Below are 26,285 nucleotides of genomic sequence, written 5' to 3' on the forward strand. Positions count from 1 at the left end.
TTGAAAAGTTGAGTGAAACGTTCAATATATAAACATATATGTATATGATATAAAAAATGTCCTTGAAATTAAAATTGGGCTGTTATTAAAACAAAGTTATATGTAAATTTAGTTCATACTGGATTAATTTCCGTGGTCTAGATTTTGATATATTATTTCTAATGGGAAACATTAGCAGAGAATATTTTAAAGAAGAATATCTAAAGTATGTGCAGTATTATATGTTACTTTATATTTCCAATGATATGGGGCCAGGCTGGTTAAAAGCAGAAGGGACTGACTAACACTGTGTACCAATGGAATGTAAGAGCCAATCATCGCAAAGAGAGTCTTATGATTGATGTTTCTGAAGACCAGCCGAAATGTCCTTATTCCACCATTGGCCCAATCCAGGGCTGACGAGGGCGGGTTCTATTACAGTACAAGATTTCCTGGTTACAGTTTCCATCATAAGGTAAGAGGACCGGAATGATTTGATTTGTGGGGCTTTGTTTGTGGGGTGTTTTTTAGTTACAGAATTGAACGGCCAATCTGAAACCCTAGGCTTTTTGTGGGCAGGTGTGTTTATTACGTTTCCAAACTGTAAAGTAGCTGGATTTAGCTCCCGGGAGTTTGCTGTGAGGGACGTGTCTCGGCGATTTCCTGGTCTGTCTGTTTCAAACGATACGCCCGTTCATTCACTGCGCGGAAAGGCGCTGGTTTGTGAATGGGCAACCGAGTAGGTGGCCACAGGGAGCGTCTTTTCTGATTTTACCTTGATTTAGAAAACGCTGTTCCTTCTCCCCCGGCGAAACAGAACGTGGCGTTACCGTAGCTGGGCGCTCTTGTGCGGAAAGTGAAAGGACTCGGCTCTTGGTCCCATGTTTGAGTTTGTGGACGAGGCCGTACCGCTCCGGGAATTTACATACGTGCACAGTCCCCTCGTCCCCACACGTCGCCCTGCACGTTTAACAACTGTTAACTGGCTGAACGGCGTCTGTTTGTCGTAATTTGTTCACCAGGACAGGTACAGAGCTTTTGGGAGCCTTGGATCACGTAGTCAGTCATTCCGAATCGTAACACTTTACGGGGCACGAAGTAAAAATTCGCCATTGCTAGGTGATGACCTCGATGGATCTGCTTGCTGATTTGCTTTCGGATCACGTGTTTTCTGTGCTTAGTCCTGAGTTTCAAATTACACCTCTTTAAGCCTATTGTTTCCAGTTTGTTTACCCTTCAATCTGGCTAAACAGCTTGTAGCAGGTGATCAGGGAGGCCTGTATCCCACCGTCCCCTCCTGCAGACTCTGCAGAGCCCATCTGGTTACAGTTCCAGCCCACCTGGATGAGGGCAGTTCTGTTCCTCAGTGGAGGTACCTGAGCTGGTACCACTTCTGGGTCCCATTCGGTGTTTTAGGAGTTGAAAGGAAATGTATTAATGTATCCCGAATATAAATATAAAGAAGTCTGTTAGCCTGTGATTAAGAACACAGCTGGAGTAAAACACAGAATATCCAGAGGCGCCCCAGGACCAGGGCTGGGAACCCCTGTACTGGATGTGTGACAGAGCTGCTGGGGTTCAGTCACTTCCTTGCAAGAACAGAAAGCTCTTATCACAGACACACTGGTTTCTGTTCACAAAAATGTCCACTGTACTAAATTCACACCCCACACAAACATTTTTATTTCAGTTTTTGTAAGATTTCCATATGCATGAGGCTAACTGTTCTATCCAGTAAGGTGTACGTGTGACAACTTAGTTTTGCTTCAGAAAAGAAACAACAACGATATATTTCGGCCTATAGTTTATCATGATTTCTCTCAGTAATTCGCAGATGCCTCAGCTCTGTACTCATTTCTCACCCTTCAACAGAGACAATTCATCAATGTCTTTGGAAAGCGGTGGATCAGTAGAAAAAAGTAGCCAGTGTTTTACAATAAATAATATTTCTCTGTTCAACCAATAAATCACAATTTCCACCCATTAAGAACCTGTCCCTACAATGGTGTTTGCCTCTTCCAGGCTCTGCGTGCACAGGCACTGAAAAGATGGAAAGGGAACGATCTTTCACCCAGTATTGGGAACCCCAGCTCCCTGCGTGGGGATTAATAGCGAGCCAGCGGCTGTGAAGCGTTGGCGGACACTCTGCTACTGTGCGATTCAGTGGGGCTGAGTCCGGGTCGGGTACTGTACTGGCAGAGTAATGGGACAGCTGACACCCTGCTTTCCCGGCCTATGTGCTGTTTGCAGGATGAACGTAGGGGTGGCGCACAGCGAGGTGAACCCCAACACGCGGGTGATGAACAGCCGGGGCATCTGGCTGGCCTACCTGCTCCTGGTGGCCGTTCTTCACGTGGTCCTGCTCAGCATCCCGTTCTTCAGCGTGCCGCTGGTGTGGACGCTCACCAACGTCATCCACAACCTGGTGAGCCCCGACGTGACGCCCCTTCCCCTGCCCCTCCCCGCCCGGTGCTCGGGTGTCGGGTGTTGCCTCTTGCCCACGGGCTGGTAAAAGCCCACGGACGAGTGTCGGGGTGTGGGGATGCCAGGAGTCGCAGCACAGTCCAGTGAAGGTTTGAGATGGCCACTTCCGGAGAACACTGAATGAGACACACACAGGGTGTATTTGCCACAGTGGCCCAAATTGTAACAGTGTTCCAGAGGGTTTTATAGTCTGTGTTTATCCATGCTATTAATAATAGTAATAATAATTGCTTACACTTATATAGTTCTTTTCTGGACACTCCACTCAAAGCGCTTTACAGGTAATGGGGACTCTCCTCCACCACCACCAGTGTGCAGCCCCACCTGGATGATGTGACGGCAGCCATAGTGCACCAGAACGCTCACCACACACCAGCTATCAGTGGGGAGGAGAGCAGAGTAATGAAGCCAGTTCAGAGATGGGGATTATTAGGAGGCCATGGGTGGTAAGGGCCAATGGGAAATTCGGCCAGGACGCCGGGGTTACACCCCTACTCTTTTCGAGAAACACCCTGGGATTTTTAACGACCACAGAGAGTCAGGACCTCGGTTTTACGTCTCATCCGAAGGACGGTACCTGTTTTACAGTATAGTGTCCCCGTCACTATACTGGGGCATTAGGACCCACACAGACCACAGGGTGAGCGCCCCCTGCTGGCCCCACTAACACCTCTTCCAGCAGCAACCTTAGTTTTTCCCAGGAGGTCTCCCATCCAGGTACTGACCAGGCTCACACCTGCTTAGCAGCAGTGGGTTTATTACCATGAATGGGGGGGTTGAAGAGTCTGCATTCTGCTTGATCCAGTCCCTATACCCGATGAAGTCAACCCACCTTTCAGCTATTTCTGCGGTATCACGTACAACGGCGGGTGTCGGCTCAGAATTCTCCCAGGCCTGCCCCGGAGCAATGACCCCAGGCCGGAGCCAGATTTCACTCTCCACAGGCGACCGGATCTGTGCCCCTGCTGCCAGCCTGCCCCTTCCTGTCTGCCCGCATGATGCCCCTCCAATCTCGCGCTGCAGCTGCTGTGTCTGACGCCCGGCTTGTCCCGCAGGTGATGTACGTGTTCCTCCACACGGTGAAGGGAACGCCCTTCGAGACGCCGGACCAGGGCAAGGCTCGCCTCCTCACCCACTGGGAGCAGATGGACTACGGCATCCAGTTCACCTCCTCCCGCAAATTCCTCACCATCTCGCCCATCGTGCTGTAAGAGCCGCCCGCCGCCTCGCCTCCTGCCTGCTGCGTCCTCTGTGTCGGCCCCAGCGGGGATCCTGCCTGACTGGTGGCTTGGTTCTCTGCACATCGCCTCCTCCCTCGAAGTATGGTTGAGGGGAGACCGAGAGGAGGGGAGGGAGAGTTTCCTCACCTCCATCAACAGCTGCATTTGTCCGCTAACAAGAATGGTTTGTTACTCGAGGGGGACTTGTGCTCCGCATTTATTTTAGGGAATAGAAAAAATACATTTTTCATGATTGTATAGTTTACATCATGTCCTTTAATGCCTCAAGAGAGAAATACTCAGGACAGTATTAATATGATCTACTTTGCCCAAAGCTCTTCAAGAGTTGTTCTCCAGATTCATTTTCCTTTGCTTTTAATATGACTTTTTTAGGGGCACAATGTGTAAAGAAAGAACTGCTGACCTTCTGCATATCTTTAAAAGCCATGTTTTAGTGCTTGTCCATGAGAGTAAGGACTGCAGTCAAAGATTCGACTCCTAAATGCTCGTTTTGGGGAAAATGGCTCTGAAAGACAGTGGTCAAAGTTACCTTCAAGGGAGCAGCTCATCTACTCTCAGTCTGCTGCAAGTTATGATAGAAATGTGAAGACGTAAGACTGGCTGGAGATGATATAGGGGTGTGAAATGGAAAATATAATTAATTTTCCGCATAAATATGGCTTTGGGATTCTAGCCAAGCTTTATCTGGAAAGAGAACAGGTGGAGGAAAATGCGCACTAGGGACACGAGGCTCTAGAGTCTAGACATTGTCCTGTCATTCCTCTTAGCAGGGTGACTTTGCACATTGGTTATCGTTGTAGGGAAACATTTCCATATGGCATTCCCGAGCGCTGAGGTGAAGGGCTTCCCTGATCCGGCTCCGTGGCCGTGTGGTGTCACCAGCTCAAGGAAACGAGCAGGAGGAAGAGCTCCGCTGTTAGGTGGCGGGGTGCAGATTATGCAAGACGACAGCGCGGAAAAGGGGACGATTCTTTTAAAGGTCAAGCCCTGTGGTTTTTGTCAGTCTGTGCCATTTGAAGGAAAGGAGAGGGGCTGTGAACCTAAAAGGATGAGCATTTGCATTTCTAGATAGAAACTTCCTCTTTCCTGTATTAATCAGTTTGGACAGAAGTGCTAATCCAGCAGTCTAGCAATACCTAGGGCTTTGCGTTTGGTGGCGACTAGTACACCTGCCTTAATTTCATCTCGGACGCTTTGGGATACCTTGAACACACTTCAAAGTTGACTTCTCTGGAAGGAAATAATTTTTTCTATTAAGCATTACGCAGTGCCTAAGTCAGCCTATCGCTGCTAAGACAAAATCATGGATCAGGTGTACTCTGCACCAGAATGGCTATTTCTGCACCAGAGCGAGAGAACAGCTCTTGAGATTTCTTCATTAATTTGCATAATGAATCATACAGCCAGAGTGTGCCCAGTAATTAAGCGACATTCAGTGTATTGAAGACTGTAGCACTATGAAAATTAATACAGACCAATCTGGATCAAGCAGTTCAGGAAATGTGATAAAGGACATGATAAAAGTGACTTAACATGATATCTCTCCTTCACCCTTTTCAGATACATCCTGGCCAGCTTTTACACAAAGTACGACGCCACACATTTCTTGGTCAACACCTGTTCGCTGCTCAGCGTGCTGCTGCCTAAGCTCCCGCAGTTTCATGGAGTCAGGATTTTTGGGATAAACAAGTACTGACGTGACTGGACCAGAGCTCGGACCGTCTCTGCAGTACAGACTCATTTTCCTCTGTGGCTGACGAGGCAGTGGGAGGGAGACCAGGGAATCTGGGATCTCTGCCCCGGCGGGAATTCGAGAATTTTCCAGGATCACTATGATCTGAAAAGGCACCACACAGCACTGGACAGCTCTGTTTTGCGAGGGCCGCACTCGGGTTCAAGTCCCCGGTCCCCATGTCCGTACTTCACAGATTACTACGTCTTTGGGTCTGGCCTCGTCCCACTGATCTTTCCTGTTCCCAGTGTATGCTCTTCATTCTCAGCAGCCAAGTCTGGAGCAGTTAAAAGTGGATCTGATTTGGATCCTCTAGCCCGATCGCGCTGTGTCCAAGGGTGTTGCACTGGTGTGAACACACCCCGTCTGTGCGACGGGAGGTCACGGCGCTTGTCCCGTCTTTCCCCAGCACGTTGGTGCACAACACGAGAAGGGCGTCTTTCGCAGCGGCAGCCCGCACTACGTTTATTAGCTGCTTCCCCCAAAAGTCAAATCTATGAAATTGTGCTACAGGCATCTGAAAAACAAAATGGTATAATTCCACTTTTTAGTGGGAACGTGGGATTTTGTGGATCAGAAAGGCTTCAGAGTTTGTTCTGTGACATCTAGTAAAGATCTGTGTATTGCACTTCTGCAGAAGGGAAGCCTTTCTCCTTCAAAACCTGACAGCTCTTCAGTAATGTGCCTTTCAGACCGGGGCTCTCATCTTCGCATTCTGAGCTTCACTTTTCATTTGTAGATCTGTCTTGCTTGTTCTGTTTTCTCCCCATCCTTAAATACCTTGAGAACACAGGTGCTCCCTTTCACAACGATGAGTGGGAGTGTCAGATACATTTCTTCTTTCGCTCTGCTCCCCGCAAACCCCCAGTTTCTTGCCAGGTAGCATAACCCGTGCAGTTGCCTGCTATTTATTTATTCATTCTTGTATTTATTCTGCATGTTTCTTTCCTATTACCATGTCCTTAGATAAATGTGCATAAATTGAGAATGTTGCTTTTATTTTATTTATTACTCCAGTCCAAAACAGTACTGGCCAGTGGTGGGATCAAGAATGTAATGGAAATATTCCACATGAGAAGTACAATCACAATTCTCCTTAATCCAGTCGCGCCAAGTGCTTGCTTCTGGATCCTTGCGTCAACAGTCGTTTTAACACCCCGAGGAATGGCTGCAATTTGCTTTTATTTCAGTTTATATTGTGGATCAGTCGCTATTTATAGTGCTCAGCACATTTCATTATCAGTATTTGCTTTGTAAAACTGTTAAAATATCATTTCAAATGCCATATGTCTCACTGCATACATATAAAATTGTAGTATAATGTGACTAGTCCAGCCTTAAAGAATAGTTTCCATCAGGCCTTGTTTTCAGCTTAATAAGGCCTTAGCTGCTGGACTGGAGTGTCCAGATGCCCACTCTGCTGGACTGTCTTCAGTGTGCGGCCATTGGAGTGACAAGATGCCCATTTTGCTGGACTGTGCCACTAGTGGATGGCCATAGGGGTGACCAGGTGCCCACCTGGCTGTGTTGTCACTAACGGGCAGTCACTGGAGTGACCAGGCGCTCACTCCGCTGGACAAAGTCACTAGTCGACAGCCATAGCATTGACCATGTGCCCACTCAGCTGCATCTGATGCCTTTTCTGTTCTGTTAGAGCCCTGGGACTCACAGTTTCAACTGAGTGAGAAAGAGGTGGGGGAGCCCTGCCAGTTGACGATAGTTGGCCAATCTGTGATGTCTTGGGTCTCCCCTGTGCTAGAGGCTGCTATGACAGGACTCCCCCCCCCCCCCTCGCTCAGTAATTGGCTACTCTAAATTAGAAAAAAAAACATGGGAAGCGAATGCATATGGACAGATGGGTCCAGGTTATATCTTGTCAGTAAGTTTCTGAACAGCAGTTCAGAATCATCTTGAGAGAGCCTGGGTCTAGGAGGCTGCCGATCTGAATGGTCTGAACCTGTCGATGCAGCGGAGTGGTGCCTGAATGCACCTGTGGTGGAGAAAAGATACAAGAACTTGGCTTCTCAAGTGCCAGGTTATGGTCAAACTGACTATAGATTAATCAAGAAACTTGTTCGCTCTAAAACAGTCAGAAAAGTAGGCAATGACCGAATCAACAGGAGTAAACCGTTGAGGGTTGACTCGTTCTTGGAAAATGAGGCCTTTTATTTCCTAAGAGGAGAAAAATGCCAGTGATTTTGAACGTGGCAAACCGTATTTTAATATTAACCTGCACTCTTTGGATGCTTTATTATTATTGTGCTTTTAGATTTTTCTAGTAATTATCACTACATGGCAGATTCCAAACACTTGTCTTGGTTTGTGTCCCAAAGGCATGGAGGAGACGGGGGCGGGGGGGGGTCAGGACATGGAAAGGTGGGAGAAAAGTTTTATATGAATGTCTTAGGAAGAGAGCCCAGTGTCTTGCTTTTCATCGCATGTATATTATTTTTCTCTGAAAATAAATGAGGAGAATCTCATTGCTGCATCAGTGTTTCCTTGACACGAAGGAAGAGAGTTGCGGCGATATGGAGCGTAAACTTCAAGAATGGCCTTCAAAGAAGGAACGGACTGATTTTAGTGTGGTAATGTGGTGTTTAAAGGTTTTTGTGTTTTAGTTAGGAGCTCAAAAGAGGCGCTCAATTCAAGGCACAGTTACTTGCAAAGCATTGTGTGAGCGGCGGCGCCGTTTTCCTGTAATTCCAGCGGTGAGATCCGTATTTGTTCGAATTGCACCTGCCCGGGATGAGGAAGGAACCCAGCCCACATCAAAGGCCCTCCAGGAATCGTGTTCCTTGATCTAAAAGATAAAGCGCTTTCAAAGAAAGACGAACAGAACTTGGCAGGTGAGAAGCTCCTCCGGCTTCCACAAAAGGCTACGGAAGTGCTGGAACGCGCAGGGCTCTTCTCCAGCCTACTGCCCACATCAGGGAAAATCCCAGGTGCTTACATCAGACCTGCAGGGGTTACCCCAGACCCACTGGTGTTTTGATACGGATGGGGGGGATTTCCTAGGGCTCTGAACTACCGTAAAGCAATGCAGAATTCAAATTCAGGCTTCACCGTTGCATGAGAGAGCTTGAGTCCATTTCCCTGTGGCATCAAATTTGCTTGCATGTAACAGGTTCATTTAAATCACCTCAGAAGCCTGTTTTACCTGAGTAACATTCTGATAACGTTAAGTACGGGTTTTTTTTTAAGATACGGGGTGGTATCCCAAGTAGCATATTGGGAAAAATTCCAATTGCTTCCCAGATTAATGTTGCTCAGGGAAGAACAGCTTCTGAGTCTTATATCGTTCCCTGATGATAACATAGTTCACAGTTCATTTGTAACAGCTAGGAAAACCCACAAAGGGCAGCCTGGGGTCACAGACCGTAAGGGCTGATATAAGGAAGGCTTGAAAGGGTTATGGCCAACTTAAAACGTACTTAAAATTTAAAAAAAAATCAATGCCTCTATTCTGTCCTTGCTTTTAAAATCTAGTGGAACCCGTGCATTATTCTGTGCACGAACGTGGCTACTAGCTGTTTTTGGGGGTTTGATATCATGTCTGAAAGAACTATGAACATCAATTAAAGTCCCAAAGCAAGAACAGGAGCTGCCCATGTGGGTGGCTTCCTGTCAAACAAGGCCTTTAATAAACAGGTTGTCCTCATCTTCTCATTTATCATAATTGTATGCTGCAAAGGAACAAGTAATAGGTTTATTCCATGCTGAAAAGAGAAAACACAACATTTCGGCTCTAGAGCCTTCTTCGGGTGCAAACACAGCCACCAGCTCCACAGCTGAAACATTGTGTTTTCTCTTTTCAGCGCGGAATAAACCTATTGTATCATTTATCATGTTGTGCAAGATCAAAGTTCCTGTAGCCTTGCTGATCGATGAACTGTCCCAGCAAAGATCACTTCTGCAAAAATTACCACGAAGATCAAATAAATTACCAAGAAAACGAAAGAATATTCCTGCATAATTAACCCTGGTTTAGCTGAATGTTTTTTGTTGTTAAAGCAACAGAACAGGTTTGTTTGACACATCTAATTTTGTAACGTCAAGTGGCATTTTCCAATCTACTCTACAGCAGAAATTTAATAGAACCAGCTCCTTAATTATTACATTGCTCATATTGTAGCAAAATTGTACAACTGAGGGAACCTGTAGGACCTGTTCTGCAGATGAAACAGAACAGCAATAAGAATGTTTTGCTGCTGACACATAAAGATGGGTTTGTTCTTCCTTGTGCTGCAATTAAGAAAATTACAATTACATCACTTACTGCCTTAAAGGTTAGTGTATCAGACAATGCCAGAAATGCACGGCTCTTGTCATCACAGACTGGAGGGCAGCACGAGTGAGGAGATGCTGTAGATGAGCAGCACAAAGAGCAAAGACCAAGGATGCATGAAGATCACACAGTCACACAAGGCCCGAATGGATTGAGTAGGCAAGAACACCACTCTCATCGGCCAACGAGAGGCCAGGCCAGGATGAGGCTCTCTGCTTGTTTCTGCAGTTCTTTCATTCCACGCATGAAAACTGAAAGCCATATGCCTGGGAAGCTAATCATCGGCAAATAAGAGGCAAATTATCGATTGCACCACTTTACTGCCAACTCCATGTGCAAATTAATGGGAGCACAGCAGAATAGATGGATGCAGCTGCACGCAGTGAATCAGCACTGTTCCTAGAAAAAATAAGGAACCTGGGATCCTATACTGAGTTAGTCCATCATGCTGAACAAACAGACCACAGTTTGAATTCCACAAAACTGAAATGATCCTCTTTGTAATGAATTCCTTCTTAGATCACTGCCATTTTTAACAGTATTTCTCCAGGGTGCAGAGCAACAGACCTATGTATTGGCTCCCTCTACCTGTTAAGGGTTAGCTTATTAAATAAGTGCTATATTTCCTCAAAGGTTCTTACCTTATTTAAACTGACTGAACACTCAGGAAAATGTTCAAAATGAAATAGTTTTAGATAGAGGATCAAAGCTATGTCAGCAAATCCATACACATCTTCATGGAGAGGTTCACTTATTTGTGTGTTTGCACAGAGTACAATCCCATTGCCCATTGCTCTGACAAAGACTGAAGGCTGACCTCGATGAACACATGAGTATACACATCAGTACTAAATGTAAGATGTTAACAGTAAACTCAAACTACTGGATAAATTTGATTTCTGCTGCAACTTATAAGTGACAGACACAAATATACATGAAATAAACATACACTTTGGTTGAATCTGAATGAACCTGGTCATGTCATTTTAATTCCTTTCCCATCAGTCCCTTTGCTGTGGTCCATGTCAGAGAAGGCACCAGCCTCCGTCAGCTCTATTTACACCACCCCACCAGGCCCACTCGACACCAGCATGTCAAAACACAGTCAGAACACACATCTCTGAACTCCACACAGCACAGTCCCAGCTGTAAGAAATCAGCTTTACTAGGAATCCAAAAAGAATATTCTTTCAACAATCTTCATGTTCTGCAGTGCTACAATTCTTACAAATAAAGCCAGAACAGACCCCACCCCCCTCCATTCCCAAAAGCGGAAGAAACACTGTTCGCACATTGAATCCCCATGATTGTCAAATCACTTTTTTGCAATATATACACTTTTGTTTTTGCATATAACTTACATTTCACAGATGCTTCACTACCATGTCCCAGGCGGCAGGGCTAGCGAGTTTGTATTCTGCCCACATCACTTTTTTTCTCTTCCCTCCTGTGGACAAAACTGAGTTGACTGATGATTCTGACCCCTAACGGGTGGCACAAGTGCCTCTGCAATCACCCCCCACCCCCAACCCACTCCACCCAACTGTGCTAGATCAGGGGTGGGCTAGCTTGATTCTTTCCAGACCGGAGCCTTTCAACAGAACTGATTTCTCCGACACATTTCACGCTAAACTGATCCTTCATTCCCTCTATGACCCAGTTCCTGAAGAGCACTTTGAATGCTAAGGATCAGCCTTACCCTGAAATTAAATGGAAGAGGCAGGGTGTGCTGTCCAAGCACACAACACAGCTGCCTCCAGCAGGATGGCAGGTTTGCAAAACAGCCACCCCTGAACAAGTGCAGACCGAGACTCCGTTCTTCAGGCTCAGGCCTCAGGCATCAGGCATCAGGCTCAGAATAGTCAGACAGGCCCCCCGTTTCCCCCTTCCTGCTCAAGCCCAGCTTCAACCTCAGGGGCGGGACCCCCAGCTCATTCCACCTCAGGCAGGAGAGGAAAGGTCTGTCACACCAAGGACTGAGGGGGTGATTTCCAAGGTTCTCCCATTCACTGGCAACAGCTTTTATAAGCTGTAGCCCAAGAGCATGGGGTAAGGTGGACCATACAAGCTGGACCTCTGCAGGGGCAGATATACCATCCTCGTCTCTTCCAGCTGCAAGCTAACATCTGCCTGGGTGGACGGTGGAATAATTTCAAGAGGCTCTCGCTACCTGCTGGACAGGAAGGCCATTCCATCACACCAATCCAAGGCTCCTTCTAAACACAAATTAACTGAAATACAATAAACGTCCTTTGCATATAAAGAAACACTTGAGCTGGGATGAAAGTCTGGAGACACTGGCATTCAAAGCCAGGACTGGTGATCACTGCTATGGGGAAGAAATCTGTGGAAAGCTCATGTGAAAAATGACATGCATTGATTTCTTGAAATCATAAAAGTTAAGAGTTTAGGTCCTTTCTGGTATATTTTAATAAAAAGCTATCTTCCAAGCAGTATTAAAAGTTTTGTTAGGCTCATCCACAAGCAGCCAAACACCAGTCCTTCTAAAAACGCATTCTTTCTCCAGCAATTCCTGCTGTCTAACCAATGACTAAGTCAACTATATAATTAAGTAGCAAGCTATACTGGACACCTGAAATGGAATGGACTGGAAAGAGCTGTATTTGACTAATGCTGGCCCACCCTGAAATCTGGGATGCTTTAATTTTCCGGCTCTAATAAATCTTGCATTTCCGTTGCCTTTCTGAAAGGGACATCACCGTTTCTTTAGCCTGTGGTGCAAATGGTCAAAGAGGGTTCATTTTGAACACAGCTGTTACAGTCATCATGATCTGGAATATTAACCCAAGTCCTCTCCTGTCCCCAGAGCTGGTCCAAGTGCCGGGTTGCAATTTTCCTCTGCTACAAGGGTAAGAAAACTATTTACCAGTGTGCACCTTTCAAACAAGCCAACATACGATCTTTTGGAGGTTATTCAAATGTTAGCAGAAATAATACATTTTCTGGATTTAGTGGATGAAGTGTTCCACCATTCCCCCTTGTCTTATGGTCAATAGCTATTTAACCCCCCCCCAATGCCAGACGCACATGATCTCCTTGGTCAGGTTATGTTCTTCTTTACACTGAACACCTACTTCTGTATTCCTGCATTTTTGCACATCTTTACCCATGTGCTCACTGGACTTTGAATTCTGTAAATGCTTTCAGAATTTCTAAACCATCCACCTAATAATGGAAACCCGCTTACTCCTGGTCAGGGTGACGGCAACCCTGAGTCTATCTCGGAAGCCTACACCCCAGATGGACATCTGTCCATCGTGGAGTACACAGCCCTGTGGTCTGATAGGGCCAGTGATGACCGCACTTATTGCTGGGATTAAACAGAATGATGAGCCCTGTCACTGAGCTTCGTGTCTATACGCAACGATGAGAGACAGGCAAGTGTCAATCAAAAATGCTCACCAGCTTAGAATACTGGAAACCTTTAAACTGCTTGTTTTCTTCATCGAAGAAAGGTAAAAACTTTGCCAACAAGCTTAAAAGTATATTCTGCAATATAATGGAGAATGTAATGTAATAGGCCACCAGCAGAAATTGGAGATTAGAACTCAAAAATACTTCCTGGCTTTACATGAGCCTAAAAAGAAAGGTTACAGATGCAGATAGGGATGAAATAAGCTTTCAGTAAAGAGCGAGTTTTAATTTTCCTTTAAGAAAAATAGAATCTCCTAATTTCTTCAAAGCATCAACTTAATATATAAAAAGTCACTGATAAGTATGGTCCCCGTGCCACACAGGGCTCAGGCAAGCAGCTCATGCGAGCAGCATAGTTGTCATTTTGGGAAAAATAACTCTGCTGGGGGGGGGGGGGGAGTGAGGACAATGACAGGAAAACACGGTCAAAGGTCAGCCTGCAACTGCATCTGGGTGGAAACGTGAACTTCCCTCAAGTATTAAGAGAACAAAAAAAGCACAGCCAGTCCAGGCACTGTGCGTTTCCGTGCACAGCCACTGGGCTGGAACAACTCCCCATTTCACTTTACTGACTTCCAGAGGAGCGGCCAGCGTGTGTGCCTGTACAAGAACAAGTATACTCTTCACATGCCACCTTCCAAAAGCATTTACGCCTTGTTGTATATATCAAAAAAGTTCTGAAAATTTCCGGAGATTTGCTGGATTGTTGCATTCAAGGCCTGGGGTGGAGGAGCACTGCAGGAGGTCTCACCCTGCATCTCCCTGCCATGGAACATTATTTTTAGTGGCTTCTTTGCAACTACAGAAAGAAAAAGAAATAGGGTTTCAGCCCCTCAGAGAGGCGTTAAAATAAAGAGATCCTACATTCACTCTCCGTGGAATTAAAAGCTGAAAGATGATGATGCTGCTACTGAAGGACCAGGAGCCTCCTGACAACACCCCACCCGCCACACCCCAGCTCAGCTTCAGACAGGAGGCATAGCCTCACTGCCGGCATCACAGCTATGAAATCGGCTACGTCCGTGTGCGTTTGGACATCTCCGACTCTAAATCTTCACCTGCAGCCCAATCCCTGCCCCAAGGCCAACTCAAAACAGAGAGGGAGGTTACAAAAGAGGCACGGGCCTTTCGTCCCTTCATAACGAGCTGTGGTTTTATGATCCAAGAATCGCATCCTGCCGTGACACTGAAACATATCTGGAAACTCCGCACCGACTCTTCTAAAGGCTGGCTGTGGGAGCCAGATCGGAGCGGATTCTGCACAATGATCCTGCGGATGCCAGCGTGACATCACAGGCGAAGGAACAAACCTTCGGCCGATTCCATAAACACCATCTCGAGACGGGAAAAAAAAAAAAGCAAAATCAAAAGCATAGTGTTCGACAATACACAGAACGTTAAGATCCGGATTAGCTTCTTCCGTATGGCTACTCTTCCCGTGTTCATCTCCCATGGGTCTCCGCTGTCCGTTCCTGTCCTCTGCGAGGCCCCGCCGCTCTCCTGCTGGGTCATGGAGCGCGTGGGCGTGGGCGCGCGCGCGAGAGAGAGAGACCGCGTGTTTCTGTGTGTGTGTTACAGCACGCGCACGCACACGCATGGGCTGGCACTTCCTCAGCGCTGGAAGGGCCGCCGTAGTTTCTTGCGGCGCCGCGGCCTGCCGCCACTCTCGGTCCTGGGGGCGCTTTCCGCCCGGCCCGCTCCTGGGGGGTACCCGCCGGGAGGGGTGGGAGCGGCAGGGAAGGTGTGGCTGCCATGTGCGGCCCCCGGGTGGGGTGGGGGAGGGGGCGGAGGGAAGAAGCTCCCGTTGGCCATACCATTGGGGGAGCCCTGGAAGATGCGATTAAAGAAGTCCTGCAAATCAGCGGCAGAGCCTGGACCTGGGACAGTCTCGGAGGGAGTCCTAGAGAAACAGAGAGGAGGGGTCGGGCGTCAGACTGGTTTGTTCACACTGGGGCCCAGCACAGTCGGACTCACTCTGGTTTACCGTTCACACTGGGGGCCAGCGCAGTCGGACTCACTCTGGTTTACCGTTCACACTGGGGGCCAGCGCAGTCGGACTCACTCTGGTTTACCGTTCACACTGGGGGCCAGCGCAGTCGGACTCACTCTGGTTTACCGTTCACACTGGGGGCCAGCGCAGTCGGACTCACTCCGATTTACCGTTCACACTGGGGGCCAGCGCAGTCAGACTCACACTGGTTTACCGTTCACACTGGGGACCATCGCAGTCAGAATTGCTCTGGTTTACCATAGGGGGCCATTGTAGTACAACAATTTCCCCATGAAGATTACACTATTGAATGATATTCATTGGTTACACTGGTTAAACAAATGAGACAAGAGGACTCTATTCAGTCCATTTTCCTTGCATGGTTTCTGGAAGATACTGGACCTAAACCTGAGGACTGGAAGTCAAACGAAAGTAGAGGAACTTACCTGTGTCGCCCAGCGCCGCCACTGTTCTTGGCGCCAAAGGAGATGTGATAGGGCACCCGGTGGGTGTCTGGAGAGATGCTGATCCGCTGGCAGCCTGCCCACTCTGACAGGAGAGAGGTAGAGGGAGGGAAAGGGAGAATGGGACAGAGATTAAGACACTCTAGTCATCTACATTGTTGAGGCTCACAGGGGCTTTCCACGGTGCCAAAGAAGTCTACATTATTTGTTGAAAAGACCTCAATAAATAAATCACGTATCGTCCTGGGGAAAACAGTGTGAGGACAGCCAGCAACTGTTCTCCTTTACAATGCAAGCCCGGAGGTGCTGAGGCATCAGCTGGGGGAACTGATGCAAGGTTGACCTTTAAGACTAAAATCTCAGAGGCTCCTGGCCACAGGGATCAATGCTGAACTGTGAAACTGCCACTTGGGGAATTACATTCCTCCCCAGAATACAATCCACTTTCCTGAAGGTCAGAGGGAATTCCATAGTCAAAGCACTCTATATTTTCGTTCAAAACAACTCAATGAATTCAGAACAGTAATCCCTGCACTGCAGGGCTCAGGCTTCATAGCAGAAGGAGCCTTTACTGACTCAGGAGGCCTATAGTTCTGCTCTGTATTTTGCTCATTCTCATGCTACTTACATGGACACCTCTTCCCTTAATCAGGGTCCTCACTTAAACAGGAACTCAAGGGTCTCTTAAGGATAAACCTAAAGCAGGAACTGGCATTCCAGTCCTCACAGGCCAAATTCCTGCAGATTTAACGGGTATTGTTCAATCTGGTACTCGTTAAGACTGAGAAAATGGGTCTTTAATTGCACTTCTTGTTAAACACTTAGTCAAACTCTGTAATAACAACCAGGGGTCAAATTACAAATGCTACCATCCTTCAGGCCACGAGAACTGGCACCTCTTAGATCACAGACAGGCAATGCATTTGCCCAGAGGTAGACAAGCCTGGTCTTTAAGTGACTGGTTCCTACAGATTTTAGAGGCACCTTCCAATTAGCACCTGGTTAATACCTGGAAACTGCAGATGATTAATTGACTCAAAGTCATTAAGTCATTAAGGTCTGAGAGAATGGAAACCAGAAATAAACACCACAATCTAAAACTGGCCACAGCTCCTTGGGCAGCAGAATCACTACGTAAATCACACACCTGTGATGTCATAGACCTTCCCGTCCATCAGGGCGAAGTAGGTGATGCGCAGCCCCAGCATGCTGGACTCAGCCCAGAAGTCGCCCTCCTCAGCGCTGTGCCTCTTGCTGCACTCTGCGCAGAACCGGGCTTCACCGGGATCCCGCTCCATCTCAAACCGCCTGCACAAACAGACAGGGCCAGTGGCCTCAGCACTCCCACTACATCTCCGATTCCCAGAATCCTTCACGCCAGGCTCAATCAAAGGGGACCAAAGTGCAAACATTCTAATCATGCAAACTTGCGAGTTCAATTAAGTCATCAATTAGAAACTGAATCTCAGCTGGAATGAAAACCAGCAGCTGTGTGGATATCCGGGAATCCCTGTCATAGGACGCAACATCTGAGTGGAGGCCTTTATGAAAGCATACCTTTTATGGAAACAGCCTGCATTATTCAATTGTTTTTACTGTTCAGAAAAATTACACCAGTTATTTTAAAATGAAAAATGTCCAAAACCAACGGGGGAAACCTCAGACCAGGCTGCCCTGAGGAGGGGCTACTTACTTGTGCTTGCCCTCACACTTGCTGCACATCATCGTGTTCATGGCCTCCTTGAGATCGTCATGCAGCTTGGTGAGAAACTCATTCATGGACTTGGTCAGCTCTGTCTCAGCCATGCGCTTCCTGCAGGAGAACACCCACAGAAGCTGAGGCCTTCTGACCAAACACACTTGTAACTGCACACAATCATCGCAGCTTAAGACAGATTCAAATCAATTTATTTGTATATAGCGCCTTTCACAACAAGGTTGCCCCAAGGCACTTAACAAAGCTGTGTGACAGTACATGTGACAGATCAAAGACTCTTTCTATGACAGTACTGAGGATCCTTTAAGTAAAAATGGCACCTTTGAGCAAAGTATTTTCTGTTTGCGTTGTCCTGTTTGCTACTCCATTTCCTGCTCCCTGCTCTCGGTGCTGTTTAGCCTAGCTCTTTGAGAAGCCATGCCTCAGCGTGCAGATCACCCCAGTCGCTGTGCCTCACTCCACCCCTCGGTGCCCGAAGGTACGATCATTCACCACGAGGCACTTACAGTTCGTACTCCCTCCTGGTCTCAGGGTTGCTCACAATGTCCCAGGCCGCCCTCAGCACCTTGAAGGCCTCCCCTGCACGGGGGTGCTTGTTCTTGTCCGGGTGGACCTGAGTGGAAAGAGCCCAGGCAGGGAAGAGAGCGGGATAGGACCGAGCCAGCAGAGAGAGATGGAGGAAAGAAAGATCAAGAAGGGAAGGGTAAGAGTAGAAGAGAAAGGAACTGTTGCTTTTCCTTCTTCATGCAGTTTGTTGGTAAACTTTTTGCAGATATTCTAGCCATTTTAATGTATAATTGTAGAAAAACATATTCGCATTAGCTTCATGGATGTGTAGAAAAGATCAAATGTTGCTAATGAAGAAGAACACCTGCCAATTAGCCGATGAGGTTCCACTGGTAAATGTGATGGATTTGCTATTACATCACTTCATACTGGCTGTTCATGTACAGTGTGGGGTAACAGGGTACTAAGCGAGGTAGAGCTGCAGCTTCCCGGATCTTGATTCTGGGTTGAATTTCAAACTGTGAAACCTTTTGTGAGGAGTATGCGTGTTTCCACCACATACGCAACCATCTTCTCTGAGTGCTGAGGTGTGCCTTCCAAAGACGTACTGTCTCTCAACTGTGCCCGTGTGCTTTATGCGCGTGTGTATGCCCTGTGATAAAACTGGGATCACATCCAGGATGTAGTCCTTCTTTGTGCCTAATGCTTTTAAACCTTACTGTAAATGAGCTGTTTTCTGGCAATAAATATACAGCTCACCTTGAATTACAACAAGGTTTTTTTTTTTTTTGAGAAGTCCAGTCAACACGAATTAAAAGATGCACTCTTCACAGAGTTCACAGAGACAAGCATGAAAACCCATTCACACAGCAGGCTGTTTTACTGAAGAAATCCAGACTGAAGAGCTGTCCTGAAAGGTTTAACAGCAGGACCTCAACTGAGATCCCACTGACCTGTGCTGCTGCCCCAGATTTGGAAATTTTAGCTATAACATTCTAAAAGATTAAAGCATTTCAGAAGCATCTGCTATAGGACATATCAATACAAAATAAGCACTTTCTGCCATGTGCAAAGCAGTAAGCAGCAGAGGAGCAGTGCAGACGATAGCAGTAATGAGTTGACCACAGCTGTTTTCCACAACGCGCTGGCGTCCTCTGGTGGACTGTCTATGCATTACAAAAGCCAGATTAGATGCGTTTCACATTTACAGGTTTACTGTTCATGTTTTGAGGACAACTCTGCAAATTTAAACCCAGACTGAGAAAGCAATTCTGTTCAATTCCAACAAACATTACATGTCTGACATATGGCTAGGTGGCTGCTGTCTGCTCACTTCGTGATCATCCAATTAAGCTTGATCACGTTTAAAGTTTAGCCGGCAGGATACTGACGACTCTGGGAGGGGGATTTCTGTGGAAAAGACTGCTTTGCAAGAAAGGTTTCTCCTATCAGAAATAAAGTCAAGTCTTTCAAGACGTTGCTCATCTCAGAAACTACAAGCTCTGGTGTTTCAAGCAAGAGACAGAAGCCAGAAGTGTGTTCAGGCCATTTGGTGAGACACATTTCTCCATCTCCCATTCAAACTGCAGCTGCCATGACAATACAGCTGTGAAAATAAATGAAACGGAGACATCTGTGTATTAAAACACTTTGTGAAACATTTGGCACTTCCCACCCCTGTCTTCCATCTTTCTACATCCAAATAATCAATCCATCTATTTTCTAAATGCTTCTTCCAACTGAGGTTCCAGAGCCTATCCCAGCAAACAACGGGCGCAAGGCAGGGTACACCCTGGCTGGGACACCAGTCCATGGCAGGGCAGACACGCACTCAAACCAGGGCCAATTTTCCCAAAAGCCAATTAACCTACCAGCATTTCTTTGGACTGACTGTGGGAGGAAACTAGAGCACCTAGAGAAAACCCACATGAACACGGGGAGAACATACAAACTCCACGCAGACAGCACCTCAGGTCAGGAACTGCACCCAGGGCCCCAGTGCTGTGAGGCAGCAATGCTGTCCTCATAATGAAAGTGGTTAATAATAAACACATATTCATGTAGCTATTCTATACGGTTTAGTGTTCAATCCAATCTGCTGAACAGCCCTCTGCAGAGAAACAAGACCCCCATTGAGCAGCCACTGGTCCCATCTTCAGGGTTTAAGGTCTGTGTGATCTTAACCGAACAGCGCAGAGGAAGCAGAAGATATACACGGCAAACTGAGGCCCCGGTTTGGATTATCTGGAACCTGGTGGCCTCAGCTCTTCTAAAATCTGAAAGCGTTAAAAAAATAAAAATGGCCTTTCTGCTCTGCCTCCCTGCTTCTCCTACAAGCACAAGTTCAGGCTATAAACATTTCCATCTTCTCCAAGAAAGCAAAAGAGTGTGCCATGCGCACAACAGTGTGGGGCCCCCTCACTCACCAGCACCGCCAGCTGCCGGTACGCCCTCTTCAGCTCGGTGTCCGTGGCACTGGCCTCCAAACCCAGCACCTTAAAGGGGTCCAGCTCCTCCTCCGGCACCTGCGCCAGGGCCAGCAGCCTCTCCAGCTCCTGTCCGGGCTGGCAGCGCCCCGTCCCGCCGGGGGACTCCGGGGCTGCGCTGGGGGGGGGGGAGGAGGAGGAGGAAACGGAGGGAAGACCCCACGCCGCGGTCCTGACTTTCCCCCAGAGCCCCACCAGGAGCCCCCAGACCCTGGTCTCACAGAGCGCTTCCCAGGCTCGACCCGGCCTGCCCCCACACCGCCTCTCCATCGCGCTCCCCGCCCAGCGCAAGCAGCCGAGGGAGACGAAGAAGGCCAGGCAGAGCAGGCTGAGGAGGGCGCTCAGGAGGCGGCGCCCCCTTGTGGCCGCGACGGTCCCCCAGTCCAGGAGGGCCGCCCCGGCCCGCCGGCCCCGCCTGTGCAAGCCGCGGCTCAGGCGCTTGGCCTCGCTCCTCATGGCGCCCATGTCCGTGGCTCTGGAGAGCAGCTGGGAGCCGCTGCTGTACGCCAGAGCGCCCCCGGCCTCCACGCACTCCCCACAGCGATGCGTCACCAGCACGATCAACTCCACCACCATCCGCAGGCAGGACTCGCACCGGGGCCACACCGACTCCGACAGGAGATCCCAGCAGGCCAGGAAGGCGCGGGGCGTGGAAGTGCCCTTGGATCGGCTCTGGTGGTGGTGGCCGGCGTTGTTCCGCCGCCTTGCCTGCTTGTGGCGCCCCCCTGAGGACACAGGTGGCTTGGAAGAGGAGGAGGAGATCGGGTGCTCCCCAGCCGCTGGCCGGTCCCTCTCTCTGCCCTTCTGCCTCTTCCCTGCCCTCCGTGGGCCCGATATCCCATCCACCCTCAACTCCGTTCCCCCGTCCTCTTCCTCTTCCCCCTCGTCTTCCTCCTCTTTTTCCAGTTCCTCCCATCCCGCAGATCCAGCTGCTCCTGGCTCTCCCGAGAGCCGTCGCTGCCTGTTGGAATCCACCTTGCTTTCTGCTTCGAAGCCGCCAGAACTCCCTGCGTCTTCCTCTCCCACACTTTGAAGCCTCCCACTGGAAATAGGGTCCTGGGGGTCCTGGGGGTCCCAGGGCTCCGGCTGCTGTTCGCTCCCCCCCCCTGCACGCCACCCCCCCCACTCCTCAACCTTCAGGGCCCCGTTGGGCAGGGGGGGTGGGCTGTGGGAACTGGAGCCTGCAGCCTGCGTCTCGGGCTCAGCGTCCAGGAGCTCATCCAGAGAGGGCACGGGCTCCACTGGTGCCTCCTCCCCGAGGTCCCCCAGAGCCCCACAGGACTCCACCCTCACGGGGCTCCCTCGCGTCTGCTGGGCCGATGGGTCCCCCGGGCCGACCCCCCCGTCCCCGCATGCCGACAAGGGCCCCGGGGGGAGGGGCAGGCCGTGGCACGCACCGCCAGCGCTCCGGGCCGGCTCCGGTGCCGAGCTCTTCCTGCCAGCACTGCGAGCCTTCTTATCCATCGCAAGCTTCTGGTCCTGCTGCCCTCATGTTCCGCCCACCTTCACCTGCTGGGAGGACGAAGAGGGAGACGGCAGGGGGGGTCAGGACGCCGGAAAGACAGCAGGACCAGGGCACAGCTGGGGGACATCCCTAGCTGGACTCCCACAGGAGTCCACAGGATTCCCTGTGGAAGCACCCAACCTCCGTCTCTAAAAAATCCTGGAAAGTTGCTAAACTTGGCAAAACGATTTAACTACTGACTTCGACATGACAAGCAGAAGCAATCACAATTACCTGAGGAACACTGGGGCCATGCCCTACACAGAACCAAGTATGTGACTTTCTAAGAACCCTCTTTATGTCTTAAAAAAACGGCAGAGCCCCCTTATCAACAGAATCACTGCTGTTTATCTTTAGGTTTTTCCACTCTATTCCATGCAAGAAGCTCACAGGGAAAAATATGTATATTGCAAGAAGACACTAACCTTGTCTCTCCACAATTCAGGGAAATTTCAAGCTTTACCCATTGCATTATATTCAAATAAGCATCCAGAAACAAATGATACCATAAAAGAGCTTTTTTAAAGCAAAGAACACACTCAGATGAAGTGAGGCTGTGAAAACCTGCAGACACACCCACCCTCCGCAGCTGGATCGGGACCATCCAGGGGCACGTTCCCTATATCCGCATGTTAAATTCTTTTAAATGTAAAAAAAACCCGTCACTCACTCTTCGTAAAGAAACAGTGCTCCTTGTTTCTTTACGAACACCACTCGCCCGCTGCTCTTCGGGTGAAATCCCACTACTGGATCCAGATCAAGTGACCAGGGGACAGGTTGAAAAAAGAACACCAGCCGTTCAGAATGAAATGGACACTGTGGAAACGGGGAGGGTGAGAGTCCGTTCTCTGTGACACGGGGAAATGGAAAGTGAAAGTGACTGCTGACGCTAGTTGCTGTGCTCACTGCAGTTAGCCAGGGGGAACTAGCTGCACACTGCCACACGGTTTAGCACAACTAAAACACTTGCAGTTTGCAGGTTAGGAGAGTGTCCTGTCTTGGAGTAACAGGCTGAAGGAACTGAACCCTGGTAGTCTCAAACAGAGAAGACTAGAAGGGCACCTGATACAAGTGTTCAAATTCCTCAAAGGCACTGACACAGTCAACACAGAAGACTTCTTCAGCACAAACAGTGAAACATGAACCGAAGGGCACAAGTGGAAATTATGGGGAAGTGCATTTAAAATCGAGAAACAGGAGGCACTTTTGTTTAACCCAAAAAGCTACCCAGCCATGTTGCTGAAGCTCATACCCTGGTTTCTCTGAAAACACACCTGGATGGGATACAAGATCCTGGGCTTAATCAGCTGCTAACTACCACACAGGCTAGATGGGCCGAATGGCCTCCTCTCCACTGGAACTGTTCTTATGCCCTTAAAGCAAAACGTTCACAGTGACTTCCTCCCAAACACTTTATTCAGTGCAGCAGCCAGAGATGTGGGACAGTTGTTCCCAAATCTCAGGAATCTGATGCAACTCTATGTGCAGCTTGATAGTGGATTTCCTGATGGGCAGGCCCCAGGTAGTAAAAACTGGCAACAATATCTCCTCTACAGAGATCCTAAACACTGGAGGTGGAGCTCCCCAAGACTGCTGTCTCAGTCCTAGGCTATACTCGCATCCTCCTGAGGGTGGCCTCTTCAGGACAGGAATGCCCTGGGCATGCCGACAGCGACCCAGGGGTGGGAGAGGGACGCATCGTGTGAGGAGAATCACAGCCAGCTGCAGCCAGCTGTGCTCTGTTATGGGCCCGACAGATAAAGTCTTCAGCTTCTGGAGATCAAAAAGAGTTTTTGCATTGAGGGCGAAGCTCTGAGAGATAGAACCACCTGTATATGCTTTTCAGTGCAAGTTAAGAGTCTTCCCCATAAGTTATAACAACTTTAGCAGCCACTATTCCTACTTCCCAGAGATGTCACGCGTTTAATTTCAGGATTTACGATCCACAGATGGCTGATGTCTGGACTAACTCTAGTCCATGTCTCTTCCAGGTTCCCAACTCAGGTCCTCGGTGTCTCCAATCCAGCACATTCTTGTAAATGATCAGCCACTCAAGGCTGGGAGACGGGACAAACTGGTTCAACTTTAATTGGATCAGTTGAAGACGTCATCTATTTGTAGAGCGGCTTCGAACTTGAAAAGCTACAGGAAGCCCTTCCGAATTCCAGCTCGCAGGGATTGCAGTTGGGAATCACTGGTGTAACCTCGCTTATAAACACCTTGGAGTTGTGGCTCTCCTGGACCACAGCCATAGAGCCCTGCCCAAGAACACTCCATTGCCACAGAATTATTGAAGAGGGCAGCAAGCAATTCATTAAATAGTTTCACAGGTTTTACAAAATTCTTAAGGCTGTTAGGTTTCACATTTATATAAATGTGAAACCTTATTTACTGAGAAGATAAATGTCAGCAGAGCTATTGTTGGAAAACCATCATCCTACAGGATTTTATTTAAAAGTTATTTAGACTTTTACAGGTCTAAATAACTTATCACCAAATAGACTCACTTATATAAACGGGAACTTTCATCACTTGTGTATAGTAATTGTGCCCAAGAGCTTTGATGGAACAAAGTAATCACAAGACCGACTGGGCTGGTCTTTTCCAGAGCGCCACTGTTTCTAAGCCTTACACTTAATGCCCAAATAATCACGATCACAAGCAACACACACCGAGCCTCATTACTGTCTTCGGCTCCGGCGAGTGGACGAGCAAAATTAAAGATACATTGACCCTTGCAATTCGTCCATCCCACCTGACTGTTCTTTACAATACTTTGCAAAGGAAATACCCAGCTAGCCCAGTGCCATCGGCCATTTACAATGCAGAGGGTCGTTCGAGGTCGAACAGGCAACGGCTACAGTATGAAACATTCAAGTCAAACCGTCGCTACACCACGACTCCCCCCCGCCAACTACAGTCCTGTAACTTACAGGTCGCGCCTGGTACAAAGACCGTTTCCACAAATACGCCCCGAACAGTTATGGACATCAAGGGTATCTTTGTTTTATACAACGACGGGAACCGCTGCTTCTGAGAACTAATGTCCCTGTCGGAGCGGCGGCGGCAGCGTTTCAAGTAACAAGATTAGGGGCAGGCTGTCTGGCATCTTAGCTCAGATATAACACGGTTGCACTCTTAAATATACACTAAAAGACACTTTTGCACTACATAACGCGTTCAATATTTAAAATTTCCCCTTAACTTTGTAATAATCCAGCTCCAGAAGTGTGAATGCTTCCCCACTTCGTGACGGATTACACTTACATCAAAAAGCGCATTCATGGCTCCACGGGACCCATATGGTCCGCAACTCTCTGAAATGTGCACGTAGATGACAGCCGGGCTTGAAAGGGAAAACGGCACTTCCCTGATCTGACAGCAACACAGGGAGTCGCCGCACGTTGCTTAAATACAAAGGAACAACTTACTTTCCTCGTGCTTCGGTGAGCTGGCTAGGTGACATCTTGAAGCAAATCCTTGGACAGATGTTTTACCTTCGATGCTCGCAAGTGTTATCGAATTGTGTAAAAATGAACAGAGGAATTCGCTGTAATGCGGGAAACGACGGCGTCGCTGGCGGTGTCCCCATGCACGACACCGCGCAACTCCGCTCTACCCAGAGAGGGGAGGCGCAGCGGCCTCTATATTTAGAAAATTATTCCTCCGAAAGATTGCTCCTCTCTCTCTCTCTCCGCTGCCCGTGCCTTCCTCATTCCGCTCGTTCCCCAGTTGTTGTTGATCTTTCAGGCTTTCACTTCCGGGGGCAGGAGCGCCGCTTCCGCCGACTTAACCCTCACGTCGCCAGGGCACAGCAAAGTGTGTGTGGTGTGGGAGAGAGTTCACGAGTTCAAGAAAAAGCTGTATGCCCAGTAAAAGAGTTTTTAAATTGTTTTAGTCATGCTTCAGACAAACGGGGTTGGCTCAACTGTACATGGATGGACACCACCCTGGAAAAGCCCACCAGTTTCAATTTACCGGGCACACGTTGCTGAGAATTGACACAGTTCAGAGAGCCCTCACTCCAACAATGATAATATGTAATTAAGTTTAAACAACTAAAATAACTGACAAAATCTCACTTAATGAGCACTTACTAACCCCACCCAGTATCCATTTATTGCAGAGTTGTAAAAACAGCATGGACACCATACTTTTAATTACTTAATTCACTGGAAAGCTCGACCCCCTCTTGCTAAAGTTTGTATCGGTGACTGAATAACAGCGACCACACACAACCAAGAAAATAAAGAGTAGTCTTTCTTCCATCTCCTTTAGAGCAAACAGGTGCATGAATATACGGGACCCCTTAAAGACTGTAGCCAAACATTATTTTAGTTACAACAGGCACATTTTGAACTCCAGGAGCTACCCGCCCATCCAAAAGAAAAGGGAACAAAATCCAATGAAAAACGAAATGATTGTTTCGTTCTAAACTTGAAGGAAGGCTCGTGACAGCTG

The 26,285-nt window shown here is 48.2% G+C and overlaps 2 protein-coding genes across 6 annotated transcripts; one reads left to right on the plus strand and one right to left on the minus strand.

Annotated features, from left to right (window-relative positions):
- The first annotated feature begins 420 nt into the window (after positions 1–420).
- On the plus strand, positions 421–7,916 carry ormdl2 (ORMDL sphingolipid biosynthesis regulator 2). 4 transcript variants are annotated; one of them, XM_015344340.2, is made up of 4 exons: positions 421–454; positions 2,230–2,404; positions 3,519–3,670; positions 5,265–7,916. In XM_015344340.2, exons 2-4 carry the CDS (start codon positions 2,231–2,233, stop codon positions 5,398–5,400), a joined length of 462 nt encoding a protein of 153 aa, XP_015199826.1. In that variant the 5' UTR covers positions 421–454; position 2,230; the 3' UTR covers positions 5,401–7,916. The 4 variants fall into 4 exon arrangements, with proteins under 4 accessions (XP_015199826.1, XP_015199825.1, XP_015199827.1 ...); XM_015344339.2 differs by lacking the exon at positions 421–454 and adding an exon at positions 470–1,351; XM_015344341.2 differs by lacking the exon at positions 421–454 and adding an exon at positions 489–558.
- A 2,756-nt stretch (positions 7,917–10,672) lies between these two features.
- Positions 10,673–25,581, minus strand: dnajc14 (DnaJ (Hsp40) homolog, subfamily C, member 14). Of its 2 annotated transcripts, none has more exons than XM_006629327.3 (7): positions 25,256–25,581; positions 20,261–21,832; positions 17,834–17,940; positions 17,304–17,423; positions 16,758–16,918; positions 15,593–15,695; positions 10,673–15,056 (listed from the first exon to the last, which is right to left on the minus strand). In XM_006629327.3, exons 2-7 carry the CDS (start codon positions 21,782–21,784, stop codon positions 14,768–14,770), a joined length of 2,304 nt encoding a protein of 767 aa, XP_006629390.2. In that variant the 5' UTR covers positions 21,785–21,832; positions 25,256–25,581; the 3' UTR covers positions 10,673–14,767. The 2 variants fall into 2 exon arrangements, with proteins under 2 accessions (XP_006629390.2, XP_015199808.2); XM_015344322.2 differs by lacking the exon at positions 25,256–25,581 and adding an exon at positions 25,092–25,234.
- Positions 25,582–26,285: the final 704 nt, after the last annotated feature.

This window comes from Lepisosteus oculatus, chromosome 1, assembly GCF_040954835.1.
Source record: "Lepisosteus oculatus isolate fLepOcu1 chromosome 1, fLepOcu1.hap2, whole genome shotgun sequence".
Classification (NCBI taxonomy): domain Eukaryota; kingdom Metazoa; phylum Chordata; class Actinopteri; order Semionotiformes; family Lepisosteidae; genus Lepisosteus; species Lepisosteus oculatus.

Excerpts from the sequence above, each read along its gene's own strand:
- ormdl2 (XM_006629226.3), top strand. The coding sequence starts at position 2,183 with ATGGGACAGCTGACACCCTGCTTTCCCGGCCTATGTGCTGTTTGCAGG. Across the intron at positions 2,405-3,518 it reads CCAACGTCATCCACAACCTG|GTGATGTACGTGTTCCTCCA; the intron begins GTGAGCCCCGAC and ends CTTGTCCCGCAG. Across the intron at positions 3,671-5,264 it reads ACCATCTCGCCCATCGTGCT|ATACATCCTGGCCAGCTTTT; the intron begins GTAAGAGCCGCC and ends CACCCTTTTCAG.
- dnajc14 (XM_006629327.3), bottom strand. The coding sequence starts at position 21,784 with ATGGATAAGAAGGCTCGCAGTGCTGGCAGGAAGAGCTCGGCACCGGAG. Across the intron at positions 17,941-20,260 it reads ACCGGCAGCTGGCGGTGCTG|GTCCACCCGGACAAGAACAA; the intron begins GTGAGTGAGGGG and ends CTTTCCACTCAG. Across the intron at positions 15,696-16,757 it reads GAAGGTCTATGACATCACAG|AGTGGGCAGGCTGCCAGCGG; the intron begins GTGTGTGATTTA and ends CTCTCCTGTCAG.